This window comes from Paramormyrops kingsleyae, chromosome 16, assembly GCF_048594095.1.
Source record: "Paramormyrops kingsleyae isolate MSU_618 chromosome 16, PKINGS_0.4, whole genome shotgun sequence".
NCBI lineage: Eukaryota > Metazoa > Chordata > Actinopteri > Osteoglossiformes > Mormyridae > Paramormyrops > Paramormyrops kingsleyae.
This window is the reverse complement of record NC_132812.1, coordinates 28,080,407-28,106,407: the sequence shown is the minus strand read 5'-3', so window position 1 is coordinate 28,106,407 and position 26,001 is coordinate 28,080,407. Positions and strand designations below refer to the sequence as shown.

General features: G+C 45.9%; 2 protein-coding genes across 3 annotated transcripts; one reads left to right on the top strand and one right to left on the bottom strand.

Moving 5' to 3' along the window:
* The first annotated feature begins 282 nt into the window (after positions 1–282).
* Positions 283–10,204, top strand: tgfbr2l (transforming growth factor beta receptor-like). The gene is made up of 7 exons (XM_023837809.2): positions 283–502; positions 4,719–4,869; positions 5,364–5,566; positions 5,924–6,741; positions 7,155–7,296; positions 7,637–7,764; positions 7,995–10,204. Exons 1-7 carry the CDS (start codon positions 451–453, stop codon positions 8,229–8,231), a joined length of 1,731 nt encoding a protein of 576 aa, XP_023693577.1. The 5' UTR covers positions 283–450; the 3' UTR covers positions 8,232–10,204.
* Positions 10,187–21,490, bottom strand: osbpl11 (oxysterol binding protein-like 11). 2 transcript variants are annotated; one of them, XM_023837807.2, is made up of 13 exons: positions 21,108–21,490; positions 20,179–20,247; positions 19,402–19,577; positions 18,808–18,887; positions 17,929–18,117; positions 17,507–17,705; positions 16,025–16,167; positions 15,318–15,458; positions 14,743–15,208; positions 13,805–13,991; positions 13,099–13,281; positions 12,563–12,716; positions 10,187–11,918 (listed from the first exon to the last, which is right to left on the bottom strand). In XM_023837807.2, exons 1-13 carry the CDS (start codon positions 21,221–21,223, stop codon positions 11,862–11,864), a joined length of 2,160 nt encoding a protein of 719 aa, XP_023693575.2. In that variant the 5' UTR covers positions 21,224–21,490; the 3' UTR covers positions 10,187–11,861. The 2 variants fall into 2 exon arrangements, with proteins under 2 accessions (XP_023693575.2, XP_023693576.2); XM_023837808.2 differs by having other exon boundaries at positions 17,929–18,072.
* Positions 21,491–26,001: the final 4,511 nt, after the last annotated feature.

The window sequence follows — 26,001 nt, the reverse complement described above, 5'->3', positions numbered from 1 at the left end:
GAAGAACATTTGAAGAGTATAATGACAATTCATTGCTTTGAAAACTGTTCTGGTGTTTGGTTTTTGTAAATGAGAAGAAAATGAAATTGCATCATGTAGGATATCAATGAAGAACTGCAAAAGGGAGCAAATTTTGATGTTTTGTCGTGGAAAATGTTAAAAAAAATTACTGTGTTCTGTAGGCCTAAATAAGAATAAAAGTATTACTCGGCAGTGAGTAGGAAAGTAGCGCAAGTTTCCTGGGCGGCCCCTGTTTCACAGCAGGATTGAAAACATCTGGATCCGCCTACACGAAACCAAAACCCCCGAAATCCAAACAGCCCCTTTTCCATGAAATATAACTTTAAGTCGTGTGTACTTGCCTCCTGGACACACATTCGGAAGCAGATAAAATTATTAAAAGTAGACTAACTTCGGACGCATCGGTGTGCTACTTTTTATAACCTGAATATGGGGTGCCGGACTTTTTCCTCGGTAACATCCGTTCTGCTAGTATTTTTCTGTGAGTATTTGATCGCTTCCTAATTCCGTCTCCACTTTTTAAGGGGCCATTGTTTCCACTAGCTATTTGCTGAAGAGCCATAAGCATTGCACTTGAATTTACGCTAAACCTTAAAAACGTTATCATAGATATAGGCTATATCTCGAAAATACACAATCCGCTGAGTTTTCCATTTATTTTGCGGCAAATCCAGGCGTTTCAATATAATTGATTTCTGCCCCAGTTACACGATAAGATAGACAAAATGCGAAGAATGCATCGCTGTTATCTTGTGTTTTCTTGGGATGTGTCGCTGCATGTGCAGCACTTACTGTACGTTAGAGAATCTGCTGTTCATTCACGCGCGATGTTGTAGCCTTACTATAGTCTCTGAATTATTATTTGTATAGCATAACACGTCTGTTTATCCTTTTAATTTTTTCTCATGTAACAGCATTTCTAAAATTAATTCGTTTAATGAAGAAACTAAATGATCAAGCGATGACCTCTTTTACAGTTTTTGAAAAGATTAATATATTATGTTTTTTGAAAAAATAACACTTCAGTATGTAGCCTATGTATGTAGATGTATATGTTTGTACGTATGAATGTAATTGGTTATGCATACAAAAGTTTGAGATATTGGGTTTAAGAGAGACGTAGCGAACACTAGAATAAATAGCATTATTAGACAAAAATACCCCAGAGCTTTTACTCTTGAAATTATAGTTAGTGTGTTTTGTAAACAGTGATAAGATTAAAAATATTAAAATACTTGTACCTGACGACATCTTGTTTGTTTGTTTGTTTGTTTGTTTACCCATTTAGACCTGTTCATATCGTCTACATATATTTCTTGTGTAGTAGTTGCGGCCAGGAGTGGACTTACCATAAGGCAGGGGTAGGCAGCTGCCGGAGCCCCGGAGAACTAGGGGCCCCATGAAGACAGAATTTCCAGAGTTACATTTAAGGATATAGCATAATATAATCACTTAAACTATAGCAACATTTTAGACACAAAGCAACAAGAAGAAATTGGCCCAAAGATACAAGATGAACATTAGCCTACATCTCCCGTGTGTTTGACACTATCCCGCTAGAGTTGTAGACAACTTGTGAACAGATGTTGGCTGAACACAATTAAACGAACGTACGCAAAACTTCAAGAGTATACCTTAGCAAAAGTGGGAATAGATAAGCTTCTTAAATTTGACCGATCGATCCTCCGGCGCGATACTCGCCCCCACATCAACAAATACCACCGACTGCATTCCCGTCCCCACTCTGATCAGTATAGTATTACCGCTGGCATCCCGCGCTTTGATTAGAATATTATTGATGTTCCACTGTGAATAATTCCCTCTCGTTTCTCTTTCGGCTCCAAAAATGTCTCCAATGACGCACTTAGGGGCTCCCTACCCATGTCAATCTAGGCCCCATAGAAAACTGAGTCTGCCCGCGTTTGTGGTAAAATATGTTGGAAGCAATGGAAAGTGAAGATTACCACTGCGATGCGTTTTAATCAGTTTCTTTTCGAGTCAGTAAATCTTTTGCTTTCAAATGAGCTGTGATTTTTGGGAGTTAGCGAAAAAAAAACATGGTTTTCTGAAATAAAAGAATATATATTTATTTAATAATAAATACCCAAACGCATTTGAAATAACCTATAGGCCTTTAATTTACTTTCTTTCTGGTAACCGCGTTTCCCACAGCCTGCAATATAATGGTTAAATGCTAACCTATACAATGGCGCTATTAATAATTTAGTAAAATATGAAAATAAGCGACTGAAACAGCGACCTTTTGCATTTTCCGGATTCTAAATGGTTTTATCTGCATGCATGGCACCGATGCTGAAGGGTGACCGCCTAGATTGTAACAAAGAATGATTCAAGTGGACTACATAATAGGTTATTTTTTGCCATGCGAGAGAGAATAGTCAGTAACAAATGTAACAACAAAAGTATTGTCCACCCCTCTCGGAGGTTTTCTAAATGAGTAACCGAATAGAGACGCGCAACAATTTTCTACAGTATGCTGTCTATTTGCATTAAATAGCCTAATCCATCTTTCTGGCAGTTTGCACTTTCCAGAACGAGCAAATCTTCATCAAGCCAGACTATAAAATGTTAACTAACTACCGGTAATATCAGTGACAGTAGAGATGAGGGACAGCTCTTCGAAGCACGGCCATCTCGTTGAGTTTGTGTTTATTTATTCAGCTTTTGATGGGCATCCAGTGTGACCCTGACCCGCCCCGAACACAATGTAGCAATAAAAGCTCTAACGAGAGCACGTGCCACCTATTCGCTTCAATCTTCAGTCCCTGAAATTCAGCATTATAATTACAATTTCTCAAGTTGATTGCACGGATATTTACTTTTGACGTTATACATTTAGTTTTCTGTACACTCGATTGCTAAGAAGGATGTCCTTAGTGTAAGTCTGTAATCTTCATCCCCCCCTTCCCTTTGCACTACGTACGCTGGTCTGCATCGTTGCCGTTAAGGCTACATTTACTCTATCCATTTCTTCTTTGTGTTCTTCTTGTATGCACTCGGCGTACGTCAGACGCGTCACGGGCTCGGGGCTGAAGTGCCGGATGAATCTAAACAATCCTTGACCAACTTATTTAGCTTAAATGTTGTAACATCTAACAGTTTCAGAATTTCACAAGTCACAACTGTCCTATTCCAAGGCTGTGTTTCCTAACACCTACGTAGCGCTCATCATAACTTTGGGGGGAGAGAGAGAGAGAAAGAGAATTCAATATGATGACCCTCGGACACATTCGGTCTGATGTTTTAAGACCCTGCAACACCCCTGATATGCATTGTTGCTCTATTCCCGGAAGAAATTTTAAAAAAAGGTTCACTGACATCACTGAATTTCCATAAAATTGTATGTATGTACTTTTATATTCATCCAGGCTGACAAACAGATATCGGTCACACGTTATGGCCGCCCGTATGCCTCCACTCGCAGTACTTCCCCAGAGAGGAGGGGAGGGGCACAGCTCGAGACTTGGCTCTGCTCAGCCCTTCTGGCTCTCATTTAATCTTGGAGCGGTCAGTCACTGCTGATCTTCATTACTTCAAAGTGGAGGGGGATCTTTTCTGCTTATCCTGCCTTTAATTTACCCCTCCGCTTTCACTGTTATTCCCATGAGGGCGTTTTCATGGCTGGTATTGGTTAGCAATTGGAGGCTTTTCAGAAATTTGTGCACAGTATTCCGTTTATTGTTTACGCAGCTTTGAATCGCTGTATTTCTCATGAACAAAGTTGTCATATGTTTTTTATTGGTCATTAATATGTTGTGAAGGGACATTTTTTAAGGAGACTGGATATTAAAAGACTGGAGAAAATTGCCCTGTCTGTCTCTATCTCGATTTCTCTCTTGATTTCTCTCTCTGTCTCCTTCTCTCTCTCTCTCTCTCTCTCTCTCTCTCTCTCTCTCACACACACACACACACATACACATGTTGGTCTACCTATCTAAATGGGGACCATCCATTAATTTCTATGGGAAAAACCCTAATCCCAATCACGACATCCTTACCCCCTACCCATCCCTAACCTTAACCATAAGTAACCAACCAAAATACAATTTTTACTTTTTTGATTGCATTCACAGATTTTTATAAAACTGAGGTTATCCAAATGGGGACCTCAAAAGATGTCCCCAAAAGTAGGGAAATTTCAGGTTTTACGGCACTTTACTACACACACCCTAACAACATTGTTGAAATGTCAACATGTAACATACATCCATACCTACACATGAGACTGGGAGGCCTAGGCAAAAAAACTCTATAGGCCCCCCAACTCCACCTCCCCCACCATGGAAACATTTATTACCTTTATTTTACTGTGAAATGTAATTTAATAATATAATCAAAGGATTTAATAAACAAAATTCCTTTTTTTTCCATTTTACTGTGAGAAACAGAATATACAAATAAAGCAGATTTGTCGTTGCAATGTACTGTGTAATCATCCTCCCTGGGGAGCTTCGGGTAATCGCCTGCCCTGCATGTCCTGTCCCTACGCCTCTGCATATTAATCACAGCAAGAGTTGTTTGCAATGATGATTCAAGGCAAGAGTGCCAGACTCGAATCAAGCACGCAGGCTTGATTATTTGGTTTTGTTTTTTTAATCATTCGTTCAGCTGTGCACTGGCAAGCAAACACCCATCTGCCCTCCTTGAGAACCGCAATCTGTGTCTCTGTCCCTCAGGTTCCCGAGTGCTGGCGTTCAGCAACATAAAGACCAACGTCTGCAAATGGTGCGACCACTCCAGCCCCGAGTGCGAGGGCACCGTGTGCTCCAGCAACTGCTCCTTCAGCACCTACTGTGAGCTGTCTGAGGAAATCTGTGTGGCTGTGTGGTACGTCTAAGAACATATCCTGTAATATTTCATCTGGTGTAACAATGTATCAAAAATGATATTATGCTATTGTCAGTGGAATATCTGATAGATGAAGTTGATTTTATTTCAGTTCAGGTTCCCTCATGGGCGTGAATTACAAAATGTGTGGAGGCTTCAGCCCCCCCAATGTTCAACCCAAAGTTACACCATAGGGATCATGGTATTATAGTATTGTTATGCCCCTCCTACTGCTCACAGCACGGACGTGACTGCAGATCTACATGATAAGATTTGCCTGAATGACAAATGACACAGACATGTTTTTCATCCTTTCAGTGTTTTTATTGCAAACTCATAGTCTTCACCTTGATGGTGCGGTAGACAGCTTCCTTTGTTTGGTGAACACCTGATCTTTCGTTCAGTTTCAGGTGACCCTTTTCAAATGTGTGCCGTTTGCTCGTGACTAAGTTTAAAAGTGTGACTCTGTCTTGTGGGGGGGGGGGGGGTCCCAGGAAACAGGACAATGTCAGTGTCAGCGTGCGGACATTATGCCACCACCCCCAGATGCCCATCGAGCGTGTCCTGATCTCCAACTACTCCACCACCCAATGTGTGATGGTGGCCCAGCCATCAGAAGAGGGCAGCACATACATCTGTGGCTGCACCAGTGAGCAGGAGTGTAACGACATGCTCATATTTGACAAGGGATCCAACGGTAATCGGCCCTCCTGAACCCTGTCACCACAGTTTATCAGGGACACAGGCAGGATTCCATTAGTCTTGATCCTTCTGTGTCTCCAGCCTAGATATACTTTACTGATGCGTGGAGCCACTTGTTCAGATATGACAGTCAGATGAAGGACAGACCCTGCATTGCTTTTCTCCTGTCTGTGAAAGATGTGAAATTACCAAGATGTTTGAGGTCCATCAACAGCAAATTTGTTACTATACCTATGAAGCTCTAAAAGTGCCCATAGACAGTGGGCACTGCACCACATTTGTTTAGATTCTGAATAGCTGGTTTCGTGGAGTTCTGCTTCATGCTCTCACGTGTACGTCTTTGGGTTCTTAGGCCTCTTGAAGCTCCCGAGTAAGGATGTCATACCAGTGGTGGTGATCAGTCTGCTCCCACTCCTCCTGGTGGCCATAATCGTCACTATGACCTTCTACTTCTACCGCACACGGAAGTCAGCCAAGCAGCCCAAAGATTGGGCCCCCAAACGGACCCGCTACCAGTCGCTGGACCCCCCCGAGGGTCGGAGCAGGGGAAGTCCCCAGGGCAAGCTGTTGGCCGTGACCGGGGATTCCTCACCCGGCGACGCTGACGGTGCGGATGTGAGCGTGGAGCTTCTGCCGATCACACTTGAAGAGATGGTAGGGAAGGGACGATTCGCGGAGGTATGGCGGGCTCGACTCGGCCACAGTGCCAGGAGCCAGTATGAGACGGTGGCCGTCAAAATCTTCCCGGCAGAGGAGTACAACTCCTGGCAGAATGAGCGGGCCATTTTCTCTGACCCTGACCTGAAGCACGAGAACGTGGTGCAGTTGCTGACAGCAGAAGAGAGGGGGGGTGGCCCCTGTTCTCCTCACAGAGAATACTGGCTCATCACAGCCTACCACGACTTGGGCAACCTGCAGGACTTCTTGGTGGGCCATGTGCTAAGCTGGGCGGAGCTGCACGCCATGGCCGGATCTGTGGCACAGGGCCTGGCCCATCTGCACAGTGACACCACGCCCTGCGGCTCACCCAAAGTACCCGTGGCTCACCGGGACCTGAAGACCAGCAACATCGTGGTGAAAAACCAAAAGGAGTGTGCGCTGTGCGACTTTGGGCTGGCGCTCAGGCTTGACGTCCTGCTCACCGTGGACGACGTCGCCAACAGTGGCCAGGTATTTGGTGTAGGCCTCCCCCCAAACACTCTTTCATCGCATGCGTCAATGCGAGTTTGTGGCTAATCATCTAAAGACTTAATAGATGTTTGACGTTGCTCATTCATTATTTCAATAAAATCATTCCCTTAAGATACTCCTACTATATTCTGCTCCTCTAACAGCTTGTAATACACCATATGCCCACCCCCCATTTAAATCTGGCCCTCGATTCCAAATCCAGGCCGTGTTTTCAGTTCCCCCAGAGAATTTAATAATTGCTGATTTTGATTGGCCAGTGGCTTCACACCTGGCTCACAGATAAAGGAAGGCTAGAAAATCAGCAGTGCTCAGCCTCCGAGGACCGTGAGTTGAATAGCTCTGGCATATGCTATCCTGTATCAGCCTGTTGGTCTTTTTTCACTGACCACCAGGTGGGGACAGCACGCTACATGGCTCCAGAAGTTTTGGAGTCCAGGGTAAACCTTGAGGATCTGGAGGCCTTCAAACAGATAGATGTCTACTCCTTGGCCTTAGTGCTCTGGGAAATGGTCTCTCGCTGTGATGCAATTGGAGGTAAGGTGTTTTTTTGGTCAGTTTCCTTATTTCGTAATTAACTGAGAGGTTAAGTGGACAGTTCAGGTCCAGAAAGTAAAAAAAAAACAGACCAAGATTTTATTTCAACCAAACAACTGAGTACTCCATGATTGTGACTCTTTATACTCAATTGGCTGTTTGAAACAAAACCTTGGTGTGGATTTTTACTTTCTGGATCTTGAACTAGCCACCTCTGTCCGCAGCAGTGTTTGCAGAAGTTCAAGAGAACGTTGCAGGGCTGCCTTCAGCGTTATGCCAGGTTCCCCGATTTCCATGGCAGCTTCCTCAGTAGCGAGTCACCTGCTGTCGTTTTTTGCAGAGGTGAAGAGCTACGAGCCGCCCTTCAGGTCCAAAGTATGTGAGCAGCCATGTGTGGAGAGCATGAGGGACCTTGTGTTACGCGACAGAGGTCGGCCAGATATCCCTGCCAGCTGGACCACACACCAGGTACATCCCCCGTGAAGCTGGCCTCTGTCCCGTGACAAAGTTAATAATGTTTCATAGAATGGATTTATAAACACAACCAAATAATTAACATCTTTTCCCCACAGACGTATAACATTCAAAGCAAAACCAATTCCCGATTGGAAAGAAAAATATTCTGTAATTGGACTGTATTTAAAAGCTCCATGACTGCCACCACTGTAGACCTGACCATCTCCTGACCTTCTCTGTAGGGGATGAAGCTTTTATGTTCTACCATCGTTGAATGCTGGGACCACGATCCTGAAGCCAGGCTGACTGCACAGTGTGTGGTGGAGCGCTTTAACAGTATGGGTGAAGAGGACGGCGGCCAGGATCTGCTCAACAACAACCAACAGCCTCCACCTGCCTCTTGCTTTCAAAGCCTGGGCCACATCACACCATCCACCTCTTCCGTCACGGATCCCCCCACAGCGGTCACAGAGGTGTGAGGCATTACCCAGGCAGCTGAGGGAGCTGTCTGACAGACTGAAATTCAGGCTAAGTACTGTTTAAGGAGCTGGTCTCCATCCAAGATCCACATTACCCTGCAATCGATCCTCCTGAAGGCACCTAAGATCTTTCTTCTGCAAAGCAGAGTTATATGCTGAGAACAACAGCGAGAAGTAAACAGGAAATTGGAGAGGCTTCTCAAAAGTCTGTCATATATTCATTTTCACTGTACCGTCCCAACAGTTAGCAAATATTTTCTAGAAACACTGCCAGCACTGTGAATTGTTATGGTCTTGCTTTGGGCACGTGGCCTAGATCTGGGTGGTCTTGTGCACCCAACCAGTACTGGTCTCCTAGAAACAAGGAACTGATTCAGTGTGATCAGCCCAGATTTAAAGAAAAAATCCAGCCCACTGGTGATAAGCCAGCTGAGATACCTGGGGTGGTTCCTTTATTTTTTTTAATGTTTATACGATCACTTTATATTCTAGTCAAGCCTTTTGATTTCGAGAATTTGCAGGCAGTCATTTAATTTCTGCACTGCTTAGAAGTTTGAAGATTATCTGGTTAAACTGCAATCCCAGCATGTGTTTAAAACACATGTCTTTATTTAGGAAGCCATAACTGCCAGAAATAATTGCAAAAAGATGCAAACGCTTCCCAGAGATCCCTGGCTGTGTGTGGTGTGACACTGTATACATTTTCATGCGATTAAACCCATCATTAAGACATTGTAGGTACTTAGTACAAGAATCTCCACAATGATATGAAAGATTTTAAAGCTTTATTTACCTTAGTTCTTCCATATGGAAGAAAATGTATGAAATCCATAATAAGCATGAAAGAAAGCTTATTAGAAAATGCTGTAATTAGCACTTACCCTCTAATCACTGTTGTAAGCAGTCAAGCTAAATTTATCTGTTGGAATAACTTGCTCGCAAGTAAAAAGACCAAATGGTCACAAAGTAAAAAGATTTCCTCTATGACCACATTTTATGGAGGGAGCAGACAATCCCCAGATGACTATGGCCTAAAATCAGACTCACCACAATCTACCTTGAATTTCACTACCTGAATACCAGAACCTGAATTAAAGATACTGAAATTGAATTCATTACCTGAGCATAAAAATTCAAGTTCAGGTTGTAAAATTCAGCTGTAAAATTGACCTGTTTTGTGATTGACCATGATTGTACTTAATTAGTTCTTTCTGAGTATTGCAGATGTTTTCTGAACCTGAATTTTACAACCTGAATCTCACAACCCGAACTTGAATTTTTATAACCACACAAGCAACAAAATTCCAAGTTCAGTAAATGAATTATAGAATCTGGATCTGAAATCTGAATTTAAGTTCAGGTAAAGGTATTTAAAATCAGATTCTAGTATTCAGGTAATGAAATCTAAGTTCAGATTAACACATTCAAATTCAGGTAAATAAATTCAAATTCAGGTTGTGGTGAGTCTGTTTGACTATATAGATGTGACCTGCACCATCTTTGCATATTTAAAAGCATACAATTGTACTGAATGATCATGTGCTCATAAGCACACAAGAGATCCTATAGAACCCTATTATTCAAATCACGGTCCTTGAGGTTCGAGCCCTGCTGGTTTTCCAGCCTTCCTTTACCTGTGAGCCAGGTGTGAAGCCTCTGACCAATCAGAATCAGTAATTATTAAACCAACTACCTGGGAGAACTGAAAACAAGGCCTGGATTTGGAATTGGTCCAGATTTGAAGAGTCCTGCTATAGAAGGTTTACTTAGAAAAGTCGTGAAATGTGTTGGGGTTTTAATTTACGTTAATATTCCCAGATGAGAAATTTAACCGTGTTGCCTGGAGTCATGTATGTTTAGGTGTTATGATTCTGCATCAACCTTTTTCAGTGAGTATCAGTTAAAAGATGTTCTACATTTATCATGGTGTTAAAAATACTGAGACAACTCTGAAATAAACAAATTGATTAGTAGTTATTTATTCATTCATTAACACACTTATCTACGTCTACAAGGAGTTGCCATTAAATTGCATGTCAGTGCATTTCACAGGTCAATGTGTACAGAATCCATCCACAATGTAGCTCATGAGGCCCCCCCGGGGGGGCTTCCTGTGGGCAGCCATCTTCATCACCCTGAGCGGGTTCCCTCGGCCCCACCGGATTCAACGGATCGCAGAGCAGACAGCCGGGCCGTCTTTTCAGGGATCGAGTAAACCGTCAGAATACCATAGTACAGTATGTGCATATAAGCCATTCACAGCGATGACTGGTACTTGAGACGGCTTGAAGATGAAGGCGAAATGGAAGACGCATCCAGAACAACAACGTAGCTTAAGGCACCACACTGAATAGGGGAAAGCTTATGGATTTAGAGCAAACACACATGTGCAGAATTGACTGTCGGTCAGGGAATAAGAATTTGATTGCTGGGCTGAGAGGCTGAGCACTGATTCTCTCCTGTCCACACTGGTGGACGTTCTTACTGTACAGGAGATGCAGGAATTTAGTGAAGAGATGGGGCTTGAACAGAGGAAAGATCTATGGCCATAACCTTCTTATCCGCGCTTCTCCTCCCATTGAGCTGCGTGTCCTACAGTTCAGCCCGTCAACCGTTCCGATTCCTGCGTCTTGTACGACGGCATGTCTGACTGATGGACAAAAACGCCGCAGTTGAGTCAAATCCCAGTTAAGCCACTCAAATACGAATCAGCCGGCAGGTTTCTCAAGCTACAGAGTTTCTCAGAAGACTCACCATGTCCCCACCTATCCCTCAAAACTCATTTGTCCTTGGAATGGTCACAAACAAGCTACAGAGAAGACCCCTCCCCCCACCATCAGATAAACATTAGAAATCAAACGAGGGCTCGTCACACATTAGAAACCAGTGACGATGCCATAGCCTACAATCAGCATTTAATGGGGCACTCTGAGGAGAGCTACATGCTTTTCAGCCTTTACCCCCGAGTGCACCGCACGATGCCCGTCGGGTTGACATGGACATTATTGCTACCGTGAGAAAACCAACCTGCACATTCCCAATTATGAGGATGTGACCGGTATTGGCCACATCCAGCCTGCACCTGGACTCCTACAGAAACGCTCAGGTAGTGTTTCCATGAAGGTCATTAAACTCCTGTGTTGTATAGTTAAACTGTTCTAGGAAATGGGGTGGGGGTGAGGTACAATTGCACTGCAGGCCTGGACTTCTAAAGGTAATGGCGTCACGTGCTCCAGCTCCCTGATAAGATAACACCTTGTCCAGATCCCCGATCCAAGCCAGACCTGATCAAATGCTCTACTGCCAGCGTCCGTCTGTAGTAAGGCAGCATCAGTGGAGAACCTATATTTACAATAGTACACATACGATCCATAGACCATTAAAACGCTATTTTTTTTTTTTTTTTTACAAAAGTATCAATCAAACGTTACAAAATATGCATCTTTCCAGGCCGCCTAAACGCTCCGAGAGGTGACGTACATGTGCCCGTCTCTCTCCGCTCAAGGCGCGAGCTGCTAGCATATTTCGCGAACAGAGGAGGTTTGCCATAACCGTCAGAAAACAGAAAGAACCACTTGCGGCTATCGGCTGAGTCTCGGGGCACGGAGGGAGCGGTGGACCGGCTGTTCCTCAGAGGTCAGTGCCGACGGATCTCCATAGCGGATTGTGATACACCCAGCCGTCGCCCTGCGGGGAGAAGAGATGAGGTGTTGTGACCGTGCATGTACGATACAGTGCCAGTCACCTAACGAAAATCTTTTTTTTTTTTCCCCAACAAGATAATGACCCCAAGCAAACACTGACATTACATAAGTACTGTAATATCTTGTGAACAAGGAAAGAGATGCTGTGACAGATGACCCGGTCCCCACAATCCCCCAACCTAAACCCTGTACACCTGATTTGGGATGTGTTGGATCAAAAGAGTAAGAGCGAGGCAGTCAATATGTACACAGAACTTGTGGAACCTCCTTCAGGACTGTAGGAGAAGCTTTCCAGGTGGCTACATCTGGAAGCTGGTTGAAAGAAATGCCAAGAGTCTGCAATGCTGTCATCGAAGCAAAAAGGTGTTATTTTGAAGAGTCTAAAATGTGAGAAAATGTTAAGATGCTGATCACAGCCCTTGCTCGTGTCGATGTTTGATATGCATTACTTCAGGGCCTCAAAGCCATAGGCAAACGACATATCTAAAATAAAGACAAATGCATTAAAAGCAGGTGGGTCCAGACGTCTGACTGCTACTGTACATTAGCATCGTAGCACAAAAATACCATAAGGCGGATATTTTAATACATGCGGCCATTTAGACACATTTAGAAACAGGAGCTTACCTCACTGTGAAAGTACCTCGTCCTCCAAGCAGTCCGCGTCTCCACCCGACATCTCTCCTCGCTCCTCTGCCTCTCCTCCAGGAGGCGCTTGTGCTCCGTCGCCTTTTCGATGTCTTTGTGACGCAGCGCCTCCGTCACGTGCTGCCACAGGCGCCTGCAAGGAGCCACACGCGTCCGTTTCAGACCGTCCGCCCGTGCCTGTTGCCAGGGAGACCGCCTGTATGGCTCACAGCTGTACAGTGGATCAGTGGCCGGGACTGATCGCTTCCTCGAAACACTGAACTGATGCATGAACTTCACTGGGGCGTGCGAGGAGCAACACGTCTAGTGTTCAAAGAAGAATAGAATAGAACATAATAGAATAGGACACACTTCACTCATCCTTATGGGAATATGAGGATTTCACATGTCCTAACTTACACACATGCATAGGGAGGTCAGTAGGTTTTTGGCCCTAGGACACGGGAGAAAGCTACAGCTCCAGAATTAAACAAATCATCTAACTGGGAACCCCCAGCTACAGGCTGCCCCCTTACCTGGACTCGAAGGGCCCTTGCTGCTCGATGGGTCGTACCCACTTCCGGCTCACGGGCAGCTTGGTGACATCCACCGTGTGCGTGTCGCCGTTGACGTGGCTGAACTCCAGCTGGCCGTTCCACTCGCCCTGCACGCGGCACACCACCGCGTTGCTGGGGCCATGCTTCACCTCGGCGGTGACCCTGAGGGCAGACCACACGTCACGGGAGGGTCGGCGCTGGCTCGCTTGCTCCCATCTCCGTTTACAGGGTTCAATGGGTCTCGGCTGCAGGCCGATACATTCTGAAGCCTGCAGGACCTCAGCTGATGACAAGAGCTCTACCTGAAGATCCTGTAGGAGGATCTACAGGTCGAGCTCTTGTCATCTCCGATCACAGATCATCTTCCTTTCAGGTCCACAGTCTTGGTGAAAGGTTGATTAGAGCTTTCACCCTCCCCTGCTGGCTAAAGCCCTCCTACACTGGCAGCCCAGCCTTTCTTCCCCAGACCTAGTGTCAGTGAACCAATTACGCCACTGCAAGGAGAGGGAATTCTGGGTAACGGTAACCACAGAAAGATAAACAGGCAAAAGCAGAACTAAAGGCACTCCTCTCACATTTGGTGCCGTTATGTGCTCTGCAGACTATGGTGCAAGGACTGCAAACATGGCTGGGAGGAGACGGAAAACCGGCGCCACTGAGGAATCCGCTCAGTCTTTGCGGTTACCTGTGAAGCTTCCCTCCGTAAAAGGGCTTGGTCTGGAAGGTGATGGCCGCAGAGTAGCCCGTCTTGACGCAACTGACGTTTACCTTCCCGCCCAGCTCCACCCAGGGCACGGTGAGGATGGAGCGGGCGTAGGCCGAGGGAAGCGTGAAGGTGTACTCCTCGTCGTGATCGAGGAGGTACAGGCAGCCTGTGTGTGCGCACAGATCAGGGAGTCTCAGGGGACACGTCACGCCATGCGCTAACAGGGAATCAGAAAACCTGCAGGATTATGCCCGATGCAGCTCCGTATTTTCTTTTCTTATAATCGATTGAGGGTGATATTAATTGTTAGGACCTTTTAAAACTGCTGAAAATCAGAACATGGCACAAGCCCAGCTTTACCCGTGATACAGGTCTAGGGTCACCATTACCACAGACCTTATCAGCACTCCTGAGGTTTGGCTAGAAGTCAATCACTGAACAAAGGCATTCAAGAGCGACATGGCGTCTGGCCTCAAACCACAGACTGTTGCCACTGCCTTCCTCCAACATCTGCACGCAACAGAAAGAAGTGCATCCCCATATAATCTATAAACCCCGAATAACTTGCACTGATGTCTGCAGAGTCCCCAGACCCCAAAGAAATACATTCACACGATTCAGCTCAAAGGCTGCTCACTCTACTTCACCGTCTCATGTCAGGACTGATAGATATTTGTATAGAACCAGGAACTCAAAAGGTCAATTGATAGCCACCATTTGTGTGCAACTCCGGTTGGGTTAAACAGTTGATCTCTCTCTCAGACTTAGCGCTCCCTTTAGATTTTGCAGAACGTGGTCTGAACCAAATCGTTGACTCTTCAGATGCAGCACTGACACCTGGGGTCTATGACCCAAAACACCATCATCCCAAAAGCACAGCAGTACAAATTACTCAAGGAGTAGAAGAATCTACCTACCTTCGCCCACCATGGAGACCCCGATGGACATGCCCATGAACTTGCTCTTGGTCCAGACATGGGCGTTGACAGCCATCCTCCTCTCGGGACACTCTGCATAAAAGCCGGAGATGGGTGGATGGTGGGACACTTGCTCCGCCACAAATTGCACTTGGTAGAAGTCCGAAGACTCGGGAGCGCCGCCCTGAAGGCCGGCACGGGAGGCGCTCGTGCCGCTGAACTGGGAGCAGGGCAGCCGCCAGGAGCAGTGGAAGGTCTCGCCGATGATGGGGTTGTAAGGTTTCTTGGCGATGGCACCCTTCCGGGCCTCATGGAAGGAGGTGAGGTAATACTTGATGAAGCGCAACATGCGGTCCTCGGGGGTGCTGCCGTCCGCGATGGCCAAGAACAGGTCCGGGTGGGACAAGAAGTCAGCATACATCTCCAGCAGGGAACGCTTCTCCAGAATGAAGGTGGGCAGGACCACCTGCACGAACACAAGGGGCATCAGCAACGGTGCAGGAAGAGCTACACCCTAAACCGACCATCACAGCTTCGCCAACTGGAACTCGAAACGGCCATGGAACAGGGCCTACCCGGGTGAGGTCCATGCCCAGCTTGAGCTGAGATAGCAGGTGCAGAATGACACTGCGCTCCTCCTCGATCGCCCCCAGGTCATCCTCCTGATCTGTGAAAATGTCCTCCACCTCATCCTCAGGGTTTATGTCCTCCAAAGCCTGCGAGGAGAAGAGGTGCTTGTTACTCCCCAGTCACCTCACTGCATGTTCTTCTAGAACAAGTCCACCTGTGTGGTTATACAGCATATTAAGGAAGCAGCACCTTGGTGGAACCTCAGATAAAACAGCATCACACGTTCTTATACCCCTGACTGTCCAAGACACTGAGCTCTACAACTTGAAGTATAACCTTTGTTCATTCAAAAGAAGAAATCGGAAAAGGAAAAGACTCGGCATATAAATTAATTACGATGTGGAGACAGCTCGCTTCCACTGGCCATTTAAGGGAGGTGTCATACTTCAGTAAAGATGACACAGCTTGCGCAAGAGTCTTGACTAAAACATTCAAGAGGGGATTCCGGATTATTTTGCGATTAAACCTCGACCTTTAGATCGCGACTAGACCACTACCATGGGTTTTAAGCCGCTATTACAATCATATTAATCAGAGAGCCATTTACTATTTTGCTCCAACTGCATGGAGAACATCAATCATCATCCCCTTTACGGAATCCATAAACCTCCTAAAAAGTTCTGAGCAACAGCTGTACGATGTGTAGTCCTACCCCGACACAATCCTGGGACTCTGCAGTGACACGCTCCAGTGCCCCCCCATCTGCTTTGCTGTCAGCCGCTGCCAAGCTGGGCAGACTGGTGCCATTCTTCAGCAGGTCCGGCAGCTTGGGCTCCAGCCACTCGATGGTGGGACCTGCCACACACAGGGTGTCGGACTCAGAATCGCTCATGCTCTGGGGCCCCGGTGCTCCTCAGAGAGGTAACGGCGCAGGGAAGAGGAGGAGGAGATGAGCGCGGTGTCAGTGACAGACGGTAAGCACACGGCCAGAACCTGAGCCACGGAGGGGAGGGGCCTGCATTAGAAAGGCCCCTCCCACCAAGCATATCGACTTTGTCTGCCCGAGTCTGCAGCCGCAAAGAAAGAGAAAAAAAAAACAAAAAAAAAACAACAAACAATACAAACATATATAAACACACCAGCACAGAGTCTCCGCCCACAGCACAATGTAGTGCTCTGATTGGTGGATGCTCCACATGTTCCGTCACATGCTGTGCTGATGAAATATGAATGATGTGTAACAGGATTCTGCGAGACATCAAATTAAACAAAACCTTGTTTTATGTAACATACCCTAACTATAGGCTAGGGCATTATAAAGCAGGAACTAGCACATAGTCATACTCCGGGTGTGAATGGAAAAGCAAATCACCATGGAAACGACACCAGACAAGGGTAAGAGTTGCATGTGAGGAGCTCAGACGGGTGCACAGTTCAGAGGCGTCTGCCACTGTGCCCAGTGCCCCCCAACATCAACTCCGGTTACAGTGTCCAGCCTATGAACGTGGATACGTTTCCTCATCAATTATGTACCATTGTTCCATTGCTTTGCTCCAAGCGGCGTAATGGGGAGCCATACACCCTGGAAAATGCTGATAATTACTTACTATCAAGAGTAAATATAGTATGAAATTCCAAAAACGGACCAGACTCTGGTGATGTTAGAGGTTTTGTCATCACGCAAGATGAATTCCTGGCATGGAATGGCCTTTAACCCATGAAAGCCACAATTCAAGGCAGACCGACCCCATTCAGGACCCTCGGACACTCGGCTTATTAAGGTTTCAGTCGTCACTTTAGTGACCAGTTACAGATTCCCAAAAAAAAAAAAAAAAAAACCTCCGTTACATATGGGCTCCACAGCGGCCTCAAGCTGGCATCTAGTCAAGGCATCGGGAGAGAAGGTGGGGACTCTGGGCTAAAGGGGGTTTAAGTCACTCTACGGGGGGTGCGGGGGTCATCAATCATAAACTGTGTCTGGTACCAGATCAAAGCGGCGCCGGATAAGAAAAGTGCTGGACGGATTTGCAGTAGCTGACGTCCGAGCTTGAATTTCAGGAACGACGGGCTGCTTAAACTTTAATCGACGTAAAGGGAAGGCAAAGGCGGCCACATGCTAAGCAGGGTTAGCTCAGCGGAAACAGGCGACAGGGGAGTTTGAATGGAGTGGGGGGGGGGGGGGGAATGCGCTCACCGCCCGGGGGCCGCCTCTGTCGGGCAACCTGCTGCAGCTGCAGGATGTGGAAACAGTCGTTGAGGCAGTTCATAGTGGCCATGGATGTGGCCTTGAGCATGAGCAGGTCCTGGTCCAGCGGGGAGAGCCCGGGTGCTGCAGGCAGGCCCTCGATGGTCTGGATCAGGTCCTTGTGCTGGCCCTGTGCCTGGGTCATCATCTGCGCAGGGGAAGACAACGAGCCACCGGGGCCCAGCGGTGCATGAACGAAAAGGATGGCGCTGCCTGGCTCTCTATCAGGCTTCCGACTCCAGAGGAGTTGGCGTTAGACTTGGGGGGTGGGGGGGGGCTTCTTCACATGGAGTTATTTTTAAAGACTGCAGCTTGTTCTTTCTGAATTGGGGAGTATTAATCATATTCCGCCGTGGTAAATCAGAGCCTACCTCACGGGCGTCCACCAGGTGGTCGGGAAGCAGGGACCTCCTGCTGGAGCACAGGGAGGAGGCCCTGCTGAGCTGAGAGATGTTCAGAAAGGCGGCGGCGTTTTGCGTCGACCTGCGCTGGGACAGGGGCGAGTTGGCGCTGCCCTGGGAGGCCATGGAGAAGCTACGTGCCTTCAGAGAAGCATTGTTCTACATCGGCGCGCACAAACATGGGGGGGGGGGGTGCATGCACACGCATTAACGCACGGGGTGGGGGGACCATGCACGTACACACGCACACACACACACGCAGGAGTGTAACATGGATAGGAACATACACAGGCGAGGAGGTGCCGAACACACACATACACAACACAGTGACAAAATACCCGTTAACACACACGTCAAAACATGACCAAAAAAAGTTACAGAAGAGATGGGAAGGAGGAGGAGAATGGCCTCCTTCAGAAAGCAGTGTGAGCTGCGAGGTTACAGCAGCACGGCGGCCCAAACAGCCGTGGCGTGTAAAGGGGACGGGGAGCGTGGAGATATGCGGGAGAGCGCAGGGCTGATCTGCTTCTCTGCTGAGGTGTACAGCCATGAAGCTATTAAGCAGGGCCACTTAATGGCCGCCTGGACTTGGACCTCCACGCAGTAATGTGACCTGCGATGGCCCATCTGAATGCAACATCCTGTCCAAGAGAAGCATAAAACTCTCCCGCTTCAAGACACCATTTGTTAAAGAGCACCGATCCCAAGAGCCACTGCCATGCTTCACCCGCACCAAAGGCCGATTCATGGGCCGTTCCTCCGCGATGCGAAGGAACTGGCATCATGGATCAGCTGACAGCGGCTCCGAGCTCACAGTGGGTGTGTCAGAGGCACGGCGCGCAGTCTCACCTTCCCCATGGCCTCAGTGTGGTGTTGCGTGCAGATCTGCAGCCGGCTCACCCAATGCTGCCGCTCCTTAGCGTCGGTGGCTGTGGGGGAGGGCAGCCGGTCAGCAGTACCCTACCTGTGCCCTAGAGGGCGTCTTTACACAATGCACTCAGACACCCCTCTTCCCAAAAAACATAAATTAAAATAAAATAATAATAATAAAAAAGTCAGGACTGAAGTTACTTAGGTCAAATTAAAGGCATGCTAGCTTGCACTTAAAACTCAAGAGCTGAATCTGCAGTTTTCAGAAAATGTGTATTCAGGTGATGTGTCAAAGCATAACCCCCCCCCCCCCCCCCCATCACTGTTTTTTGTCTCTTCCTATTTGTTTTGTCACTTCTATTTCTGTGCTGCAGCTGTACACGGCAGATGCTCTACTGCCAAATTAGCCAGCAGTTTTTGCTGTAATCGCCAAAAAAAATCCACCCAACACAAATCACCTGAACCACCCCCCCCCCCGACAACTGCGGCTGAGAAGCTCAGTGCTTCCTTATGGTTAACATGACGGGCAAGCTGACAGGTCTCTTAGCAGCCAGGGAAAGCCGGCACCCGCACCTCTCAGCTTGTACTGCTCTCCACTGATGGCGTTGACGGTGAAGGTGTGTGAATCCTCGTCGCTGGGGGAGATGACGGCCCCCCCCAGGGCGAGTGTCCCACGGGGTTTCTGGGGTCGGGACTGCTCATTCACAAAGTACTCCAGCACTCCTGCCTCATTGTTCAGCACGAAGAACCTGCATGTTTGAATGGCACCGCATACACAGCTGCACCAGATGTGTGTGTGTGTCTCTCTCTCTCACACACGCACCTTGGTATACCTATCTAAATGGGGACACTACATTCATTAACATGGGAAAAACCCTATTTTTACTTTTTTGATTGTAGACACAGATATTTTTATAAAATTGAAAAATGTCCCCAAACGTAAGGAAGTTTCAGGTTTTACCAAACTTTGAGGACAATATAGTCCAATGATGTGATCTATGCAACCCCCCCCCCCACACACACACACAAACACAAACACACACTCTCTCTCTCTGAGCTTTTCAGCTCATGTTCTTAAGACCTAATGATCCACAGGACACCTGATTCAAACTGTAAGGACCAGGTTGCTTAGTCACCCACAACACCACAATACCTCAGGCCCCCAGGGCCAGAAAATTGCAGTGATTTCACTATATTTCAGTTATACTGGTCATAAGAACTTCACGACACTCACCAGATATTTACACTAAGCCATGGGTCCGTCAACAAGTGCAGAGATTATCAGCTGATAAAAATATGGGGCTCCCCTCACTGCAGACACACTGGGCACGGACATGGGGAGAAACTCACCGATACTGCCATCCAGTCACCAGGTTGGTGTACTTCATCAGGTAACCATCAATGTTTTCCATGTGATCACTGCATTGGAGAGAGAGAAACCAAGGAATCCATACAGGGACCAATTCACACAAATATCTTCCTTATGGGCACATAAAATAAACACTGGCTATGTTCTAATTTTAAGACTTTGAATAACAGTTAATTTACTTGATATTTTGATGGCCACATTTTTCACAGTTGGTTTCTGCTCCAGCTAAACTACACGTGATGACTGAATAGTGATTAAAAGTAAGACATGTAATCAGTGGAGTGTGCTGGTGATGTGATGTGAAAGGAGATTAACTAATAACAAGTCCCAGACTTAAAAGCAACACATAACTGACTGGTCTAAAAGTGGCTGAAATGGTCTAAAATGTTATGGTATGAAATGAGTTAAATGAATGAATGAAAATTTACCATAAGCTCACCGTTTGACACGCTCGTTTAAAGAATTAAAGTGATTTGACTTTAATATGACGATTAGGAACTACTGAAGACAAACTAAAGTCAATACAGTCCGCGTAGAGAAGCTGAATGTCCCAATTTTTATTCGAGGGAAAAAATCACCCCAAAAAGCCGTGTTATGGAGCAGACCATATGTACTTTATAATTTAGACACACGGAAAATCAGAAGGATCATATCTTCAGAAAACAGGGAGAGCTTCATCAAACTAAACGCTTGAATAAACCGGGGAAGGGCCTAGATGGGTGTAGATGAACCAGGAATGCAGGTCCAGGTGTTTGCAGAACATAGCAATGAGTAACAGATCAACCATACTGATAAAGAGTCAATCAGTAAAGTTGTCAGTCATTTATAAGTCCTGCCGCCCAGCTCCTTAACGCCGAGCCGAGGAGGAGTAACAAGGTGCAGAAGAAGTTAAGATGCGTGTGCACCGTACCTGTACTGCCAGCTTCGGGAAGTTGCTCTCCCGGAGCCTGACGTCCGGCTCTGGGTGTGCGTCTCCACCTTCCCCTCAGCCTCCGACACTCGGACAGCGGTGCTTTCTCCCTGCATCGCTAAGCGAAGGACTTGGCTTCTCCACTGATTTATGTGCAGATATACAGCAAATGACGGACACTTCAAAGCTTCGCTAGCGGACCCGCAGTCCGTACCCAGCGACGCCTTCACTCTGAATGACCTTAACTATAGCGAATCATGCCGTTCTAAACCTAAAGAGCCTGCGGCGTACAGCTCCATGTTCCAGAAGACAAGCCCATATAACTACCCGATGAATTCACGATGTTTATGGCTGTCTGCCGTCGCTCCCATGGACGTGACCGGAAGCGGAAGCGCTAAACTAAGTCATGTGACACACTCTGTGCGTTTGAAACGGCTCGGTTAGCGCATACGTCATCCGTGGGCGTATCCGCCATGCTCACGTTGGAGACCGGAAGCGGAAGTGTTTGCTGAGTCATTTGAATGCTACCTCGCGGTTTTGTCTTTTTCGCAGGTGCCAATATTTGAGAAGTGGACACCGCGAAGTGGACATGAAGTTCAGTGTTAGTCACACCAGTCTTCGGGGACTCCCAGACGGTCCACGTTTTTGCTCCCTCCCAACTCCCAGGGACAGAGCAAATATGTGGACCGTCTCTGGGTCCCCGAGGACTGCTTTGGGAAACACTGCTTTAAGTGTTAATGTAATTATTCCGATGAATAAATATGACAGTAATTATCCGATTTTATATATAATGCAGAGTGCATAAAAAGAATGACAAGATAGACGTTATAATAATTTGACTAGTGGCACTTGCTGCCATCGTAATGAAGTGGATTGGATTTAGTGATCAGTGGTGTTTGTTGACACACCACAGCAAAATGTGTCCTCTGCATTTAACCCATATGTGACATCATAGAGGGTAGCTTATTCAGCACCCAGGGAGTAATGCTTGGGGGCAGTACCTTGCTCAGCGTACCTTAGTGGTGCCTTGCTGGTCAGGGATTCAAACCAGCAATTTTTCCAATTGCAAGTGCACTTCCCTAACCATTAAGCCACCACTGCCCAGCTGGATTGAGGGTCTGGTGCTGAGAATTGGGCTGGAACTATGTAATATTGTTCACATTCAAACATTCGATTTTTGCACAACATTATCCCCACCAGCTTTGGTACATCAATATCAATACCAAATGATGGTGTAAAGCATTCCCATTTAAATATTCTGTTGCTGGCCTCAGCTGTTTCAAAACCTTGTTGATTATACACTAGTGTTCGGTTGATATTTGTGTTTGTTCTGTTCGTCATTTATCCTACTTTACTTTTCGTCACTGGAGAAAGATATAAATGAACTCGTAATGTAGGCTAAACACTAGCTGAGATATCTAGAGATATCAGTCTGTACAGTCTGGATTTCTTTTTGCGCACAACAGGTCCACAGAGTATGCCATAGCCATAGTACTCCACACCACTCTGGATCTCATACAAAAATGGCTTTGTATGGCTACTATGCCTGCGATGGGTTGGGGCCCCATCCTGGATTGTTCCCTGACTTGCGCCCATAGCCTCCAGAATATGCTCTGGACCTTCTGGAGCCCTGAATAGGACAAGCAGTTACAGAAAATGGATGAATAGATGGATGGTTGGATATCCCTTCTATTCTAATCACTGAACTCCTAGAGCACCTCTGTCCACAGCTGGATTCTGGACTTCTTCACTGCACTTCACTGTAGTGTGCTGCATCTTGTTCTTCAATGACTGTATAGCTAAACAGAGCTCCAACTCCATCATCAGCTTCAATGATGACATCACCATCAGAGGCTTGATCAGAAATTGCAATCTACTGCAGTGTTTCCCTATCCAGTCCTCAGGGATCTGCAGACAGTCCATATTTTTGCTCCCTCCCTGTTCCCATCCAAAGATAAATACTGAATACTTGGTTTTGGGAACTGGAAGTGAGCAAAAATGTGGACTGTCTGGCGGTTTCCGAGGACTGGGTTGGGAAACACTTATTTACAGAAGGGAGGGTAGACACAAGGGAAGCACTGTCTCCCTAATTATCTGTATAGGTATAGATCACCATTAATTTCAGGAAGTAGAAGGGTGCACTTACACCGATCTTACATGCAAGACGATTCTGTAGAGATGGTGAGCAGCCTTATATCACTGGAAATCACTATCACCTATATTTGTTCACCATTTCACTTGGGCTCCGACTGCTTTAACTTCCTCATGAGTCAAACCAAAAACCAGTTCTCACCAGCTACTACAGATGCACCACAAAGACCATTTTCATCACTTGCATCACAGCTGGACAGAACAGGGAGATTTGGGATTCAAAGAAATGGGAGAGTGCATTGAACACCAAATACAGCCACATTGGCTTTTACGAAAGAACCAATTAATATTGGAAATACAGGAGCATGAGGTCCAAGCATGGCCTCTGGTCTCACTGAAGGCTCGCTCACGTCTTTCTCTTCAAGAAAAAGGTTGGGGGGAGGGGGGAGACGACCTGCTACTTTATGCAACTTTCTCCTTACACTGCCAGAAAGTCTAGGCTAAAACAGACAGGTGACCGGACCTTTTCTGTTCTGGCCCCTGAACTGTGGAATGGTTTACCCCTGAATGTTACAATGGCACTTTCTGTACTGCACAGTGCCTGTTTTCAAATCTCGTCTAAGAACACAATTTTATTCCTTAGCTTTTAATTCAGTTTGAGAGTTGTTTGATTACCAATTGTCACTTTTTAAGTCTCTTATTGTTTTTGTTTATTCAGTTGGTTCTTTTTTGTCTTTTAAATTCCTCTTGTTATGTTGTCTTGTCTTTTTGTGTTGTTTTATATTGGTATATTGTCTGTACAGCACTTTGGGTTCAACTCCTGTTGTTTAATAGTGCTCCATAAATAAAAATGACTTGACTTGACCTGAATTTGTAGTCAATAGTTGATTTCAGGAGATGTAGGTCTTGTATCCTGACTTCAACCTGCCACTTAAAGCATTAACTCTTTCTACACAGCAAAAGCTCCAGCTATCGGCAGAACAACCAGTTGCTTATAGCTTCTAAATGACCTGCATTGTGGACAGGGGCAGATTAACCTCTCTGGGGGCCCTAGGCTGACATGGATAGGCGGGCCCTAGGCTGACATGGATAGGGGGGCCCCCTAAGTTGGCCAATTGAACAATTTTTTGGAGTCGAAAGAGACACCAGAGAGAATTAGAAATGATAGAACATTAATAATATACAAATCAAAGCATAGGGCGCCAGAGGTAAAACTTACCAATCAGGGTGGGGTGGGAGTGCTATTGGTAGAATTTGCTGATCGGGGAGAGGGGGGTATCGTTCTAGTGGATTGATTGGCCAAATTTAAGATATATTTTTTTTATAAATTATCGTATTTTATCAAAAATTGTTATATAAATGGTTAGCAGTGGACATTTGTTCTATGTGTGTTTTTGTCATTTTTACAAAAAAAAAAGTTTATATCAGCAGGATCCCCCCTGAAATTCCACCCTTGGTTGCAGAGGAAGGGAAATGATCATCACTTTTCTTGGTGGGGGACCTCCCAAGTAAAGCGTTGCCCTGGAACCTTTAAAAGGTAGAGCTGGCTTTGTTTCTCCATGTCACTCTTCCAACATTACGGACTTATGCTGTGTCCATGAACAAACACGTTCTTCCCTACACACCACAGACATGCAAATTTAACTGAGAATGTAATTCAAGATATTGTCTCTGATTTAATAGTGCTGGTTTGAGAAATGCACACAAGAATTTCATTGTTCTCTATTCACACGACACTAAAAATGAAATAAACCTTTTAAGTTCTGCATTGTGGTCCATGTATGTGGTGGCCCAATATGCAGACTGCCAGGATGGGAAACAGTTTTTTCCCTTAGACCATCAGACTTCTGAATCAGACCTGAATCATAAACTGCACACACACACACACACACACTACAATCCCCTTTATATATTATATACTGCACATTCACTGTCCTGCTGCTGCTATTTTTTGCACAATTATTTATTGCTATGTACCTCAATCCTGCATTTTTGCACACTTCTGCTGCTAGAATACAGTATCTGTCATAATACTGTATTCATTCAAACTAGTACTGTTACTGCTTTTGTCAACTGCACTGTATGTTGTGTTTGTTATGTCTCTTGCACTCTCTCTCTCTCACTTTGCTCTCCTTGACTCTGTATAGTTTAGGGTGACCAGATAATCCATGTCAGGGAGGACACTCTGAGCTAGGACAGGAATTGTAAATTACCATTTCAATTAAACGGACTTGGATTTCACTTGAGCACCGAGTTCTTGCTGTGTGTTGATTGGTCAGTCTCCTATAAGCATGCATGTGTCACTAATGCTAATGTAAAACAGCTGGATGAGTCTTTCAGTCAAGGAAACAAACCAGTCAAAGCACAAGAAGAGCTGAACTCTTTAGCCGAGCACAGGAGCCTTTTAATTTGGAAGTAGTTTGTAAAACCCGAAGTAGCTCAAAGTGTCCTCCCTGACATGGATTATCTGGTCACCCTAGTATAGTTCTGTCTTGCCTGCACTTGTGCAGTCTTGTGCTGTTGCTGTGTTTGTTCTTCGTGTTGCGTGGAACCATGTTCTGTTTCACTGTGTACTGTGTATATGGCTGAAGTGACAATAAACTTAACTGACATGACTTGTACTAAGGCAAACTTATGACAAGAAAACACATTCACTGTGGCAAATACAAGATAAGCTACTAATAATGTGACACACACACACACATGATATATATATATATATATAATCCAGATATATTGTTTTTTTTAACAATTTCAAATAATCATTAATAATTAGTAAAGACATTATTGAGGAATCACTTAG

Coding starts and splice junctions, on each gene's coding strand:
- osbpl11 (XM_023837807.2), bottom strand. CDS start 21,223: ATGCAGGGAGAAAGCACCGCTGTCCGAGTGTCGGAGGCTGAGGGGAAG. Junction 17,706..17,928: donor ACCTGGTGGACGCCCGTGAG/GTAGGCTCTGAT, acceptor TCCCCTGCGCAG/ATGATGACCCAGGCACAGGG. Junction 12,717..13,098: donor CAAGGGCCCTTCGAGTCCAG/GTAAGGGGGCAG, acceptor GGCTCCTTGCAG/GCGCCTGTGGCAGCACGTGA.
- tgfbr2l (XM_023837809.2), top strand. CDS start 451: ATGGGGTGCCGGACTTTTTCCTCGGTAACATCCGTTCTGCTAGTATTT. Junction 4,870..5,363: donor GAAATCTGTGTGGCTGTGTG/GTACGTCTAAGA, acceptor GGGGGGTCCCAG/GAAACAGGACAATGTCAGTG. Junction 7,765..7,994: donor CCAGCTGGACCACACACCAG/GTACATCCCCCG, acceptor CCTTCTCTGTAG/GGGATGAAGCTTTTATGTTC.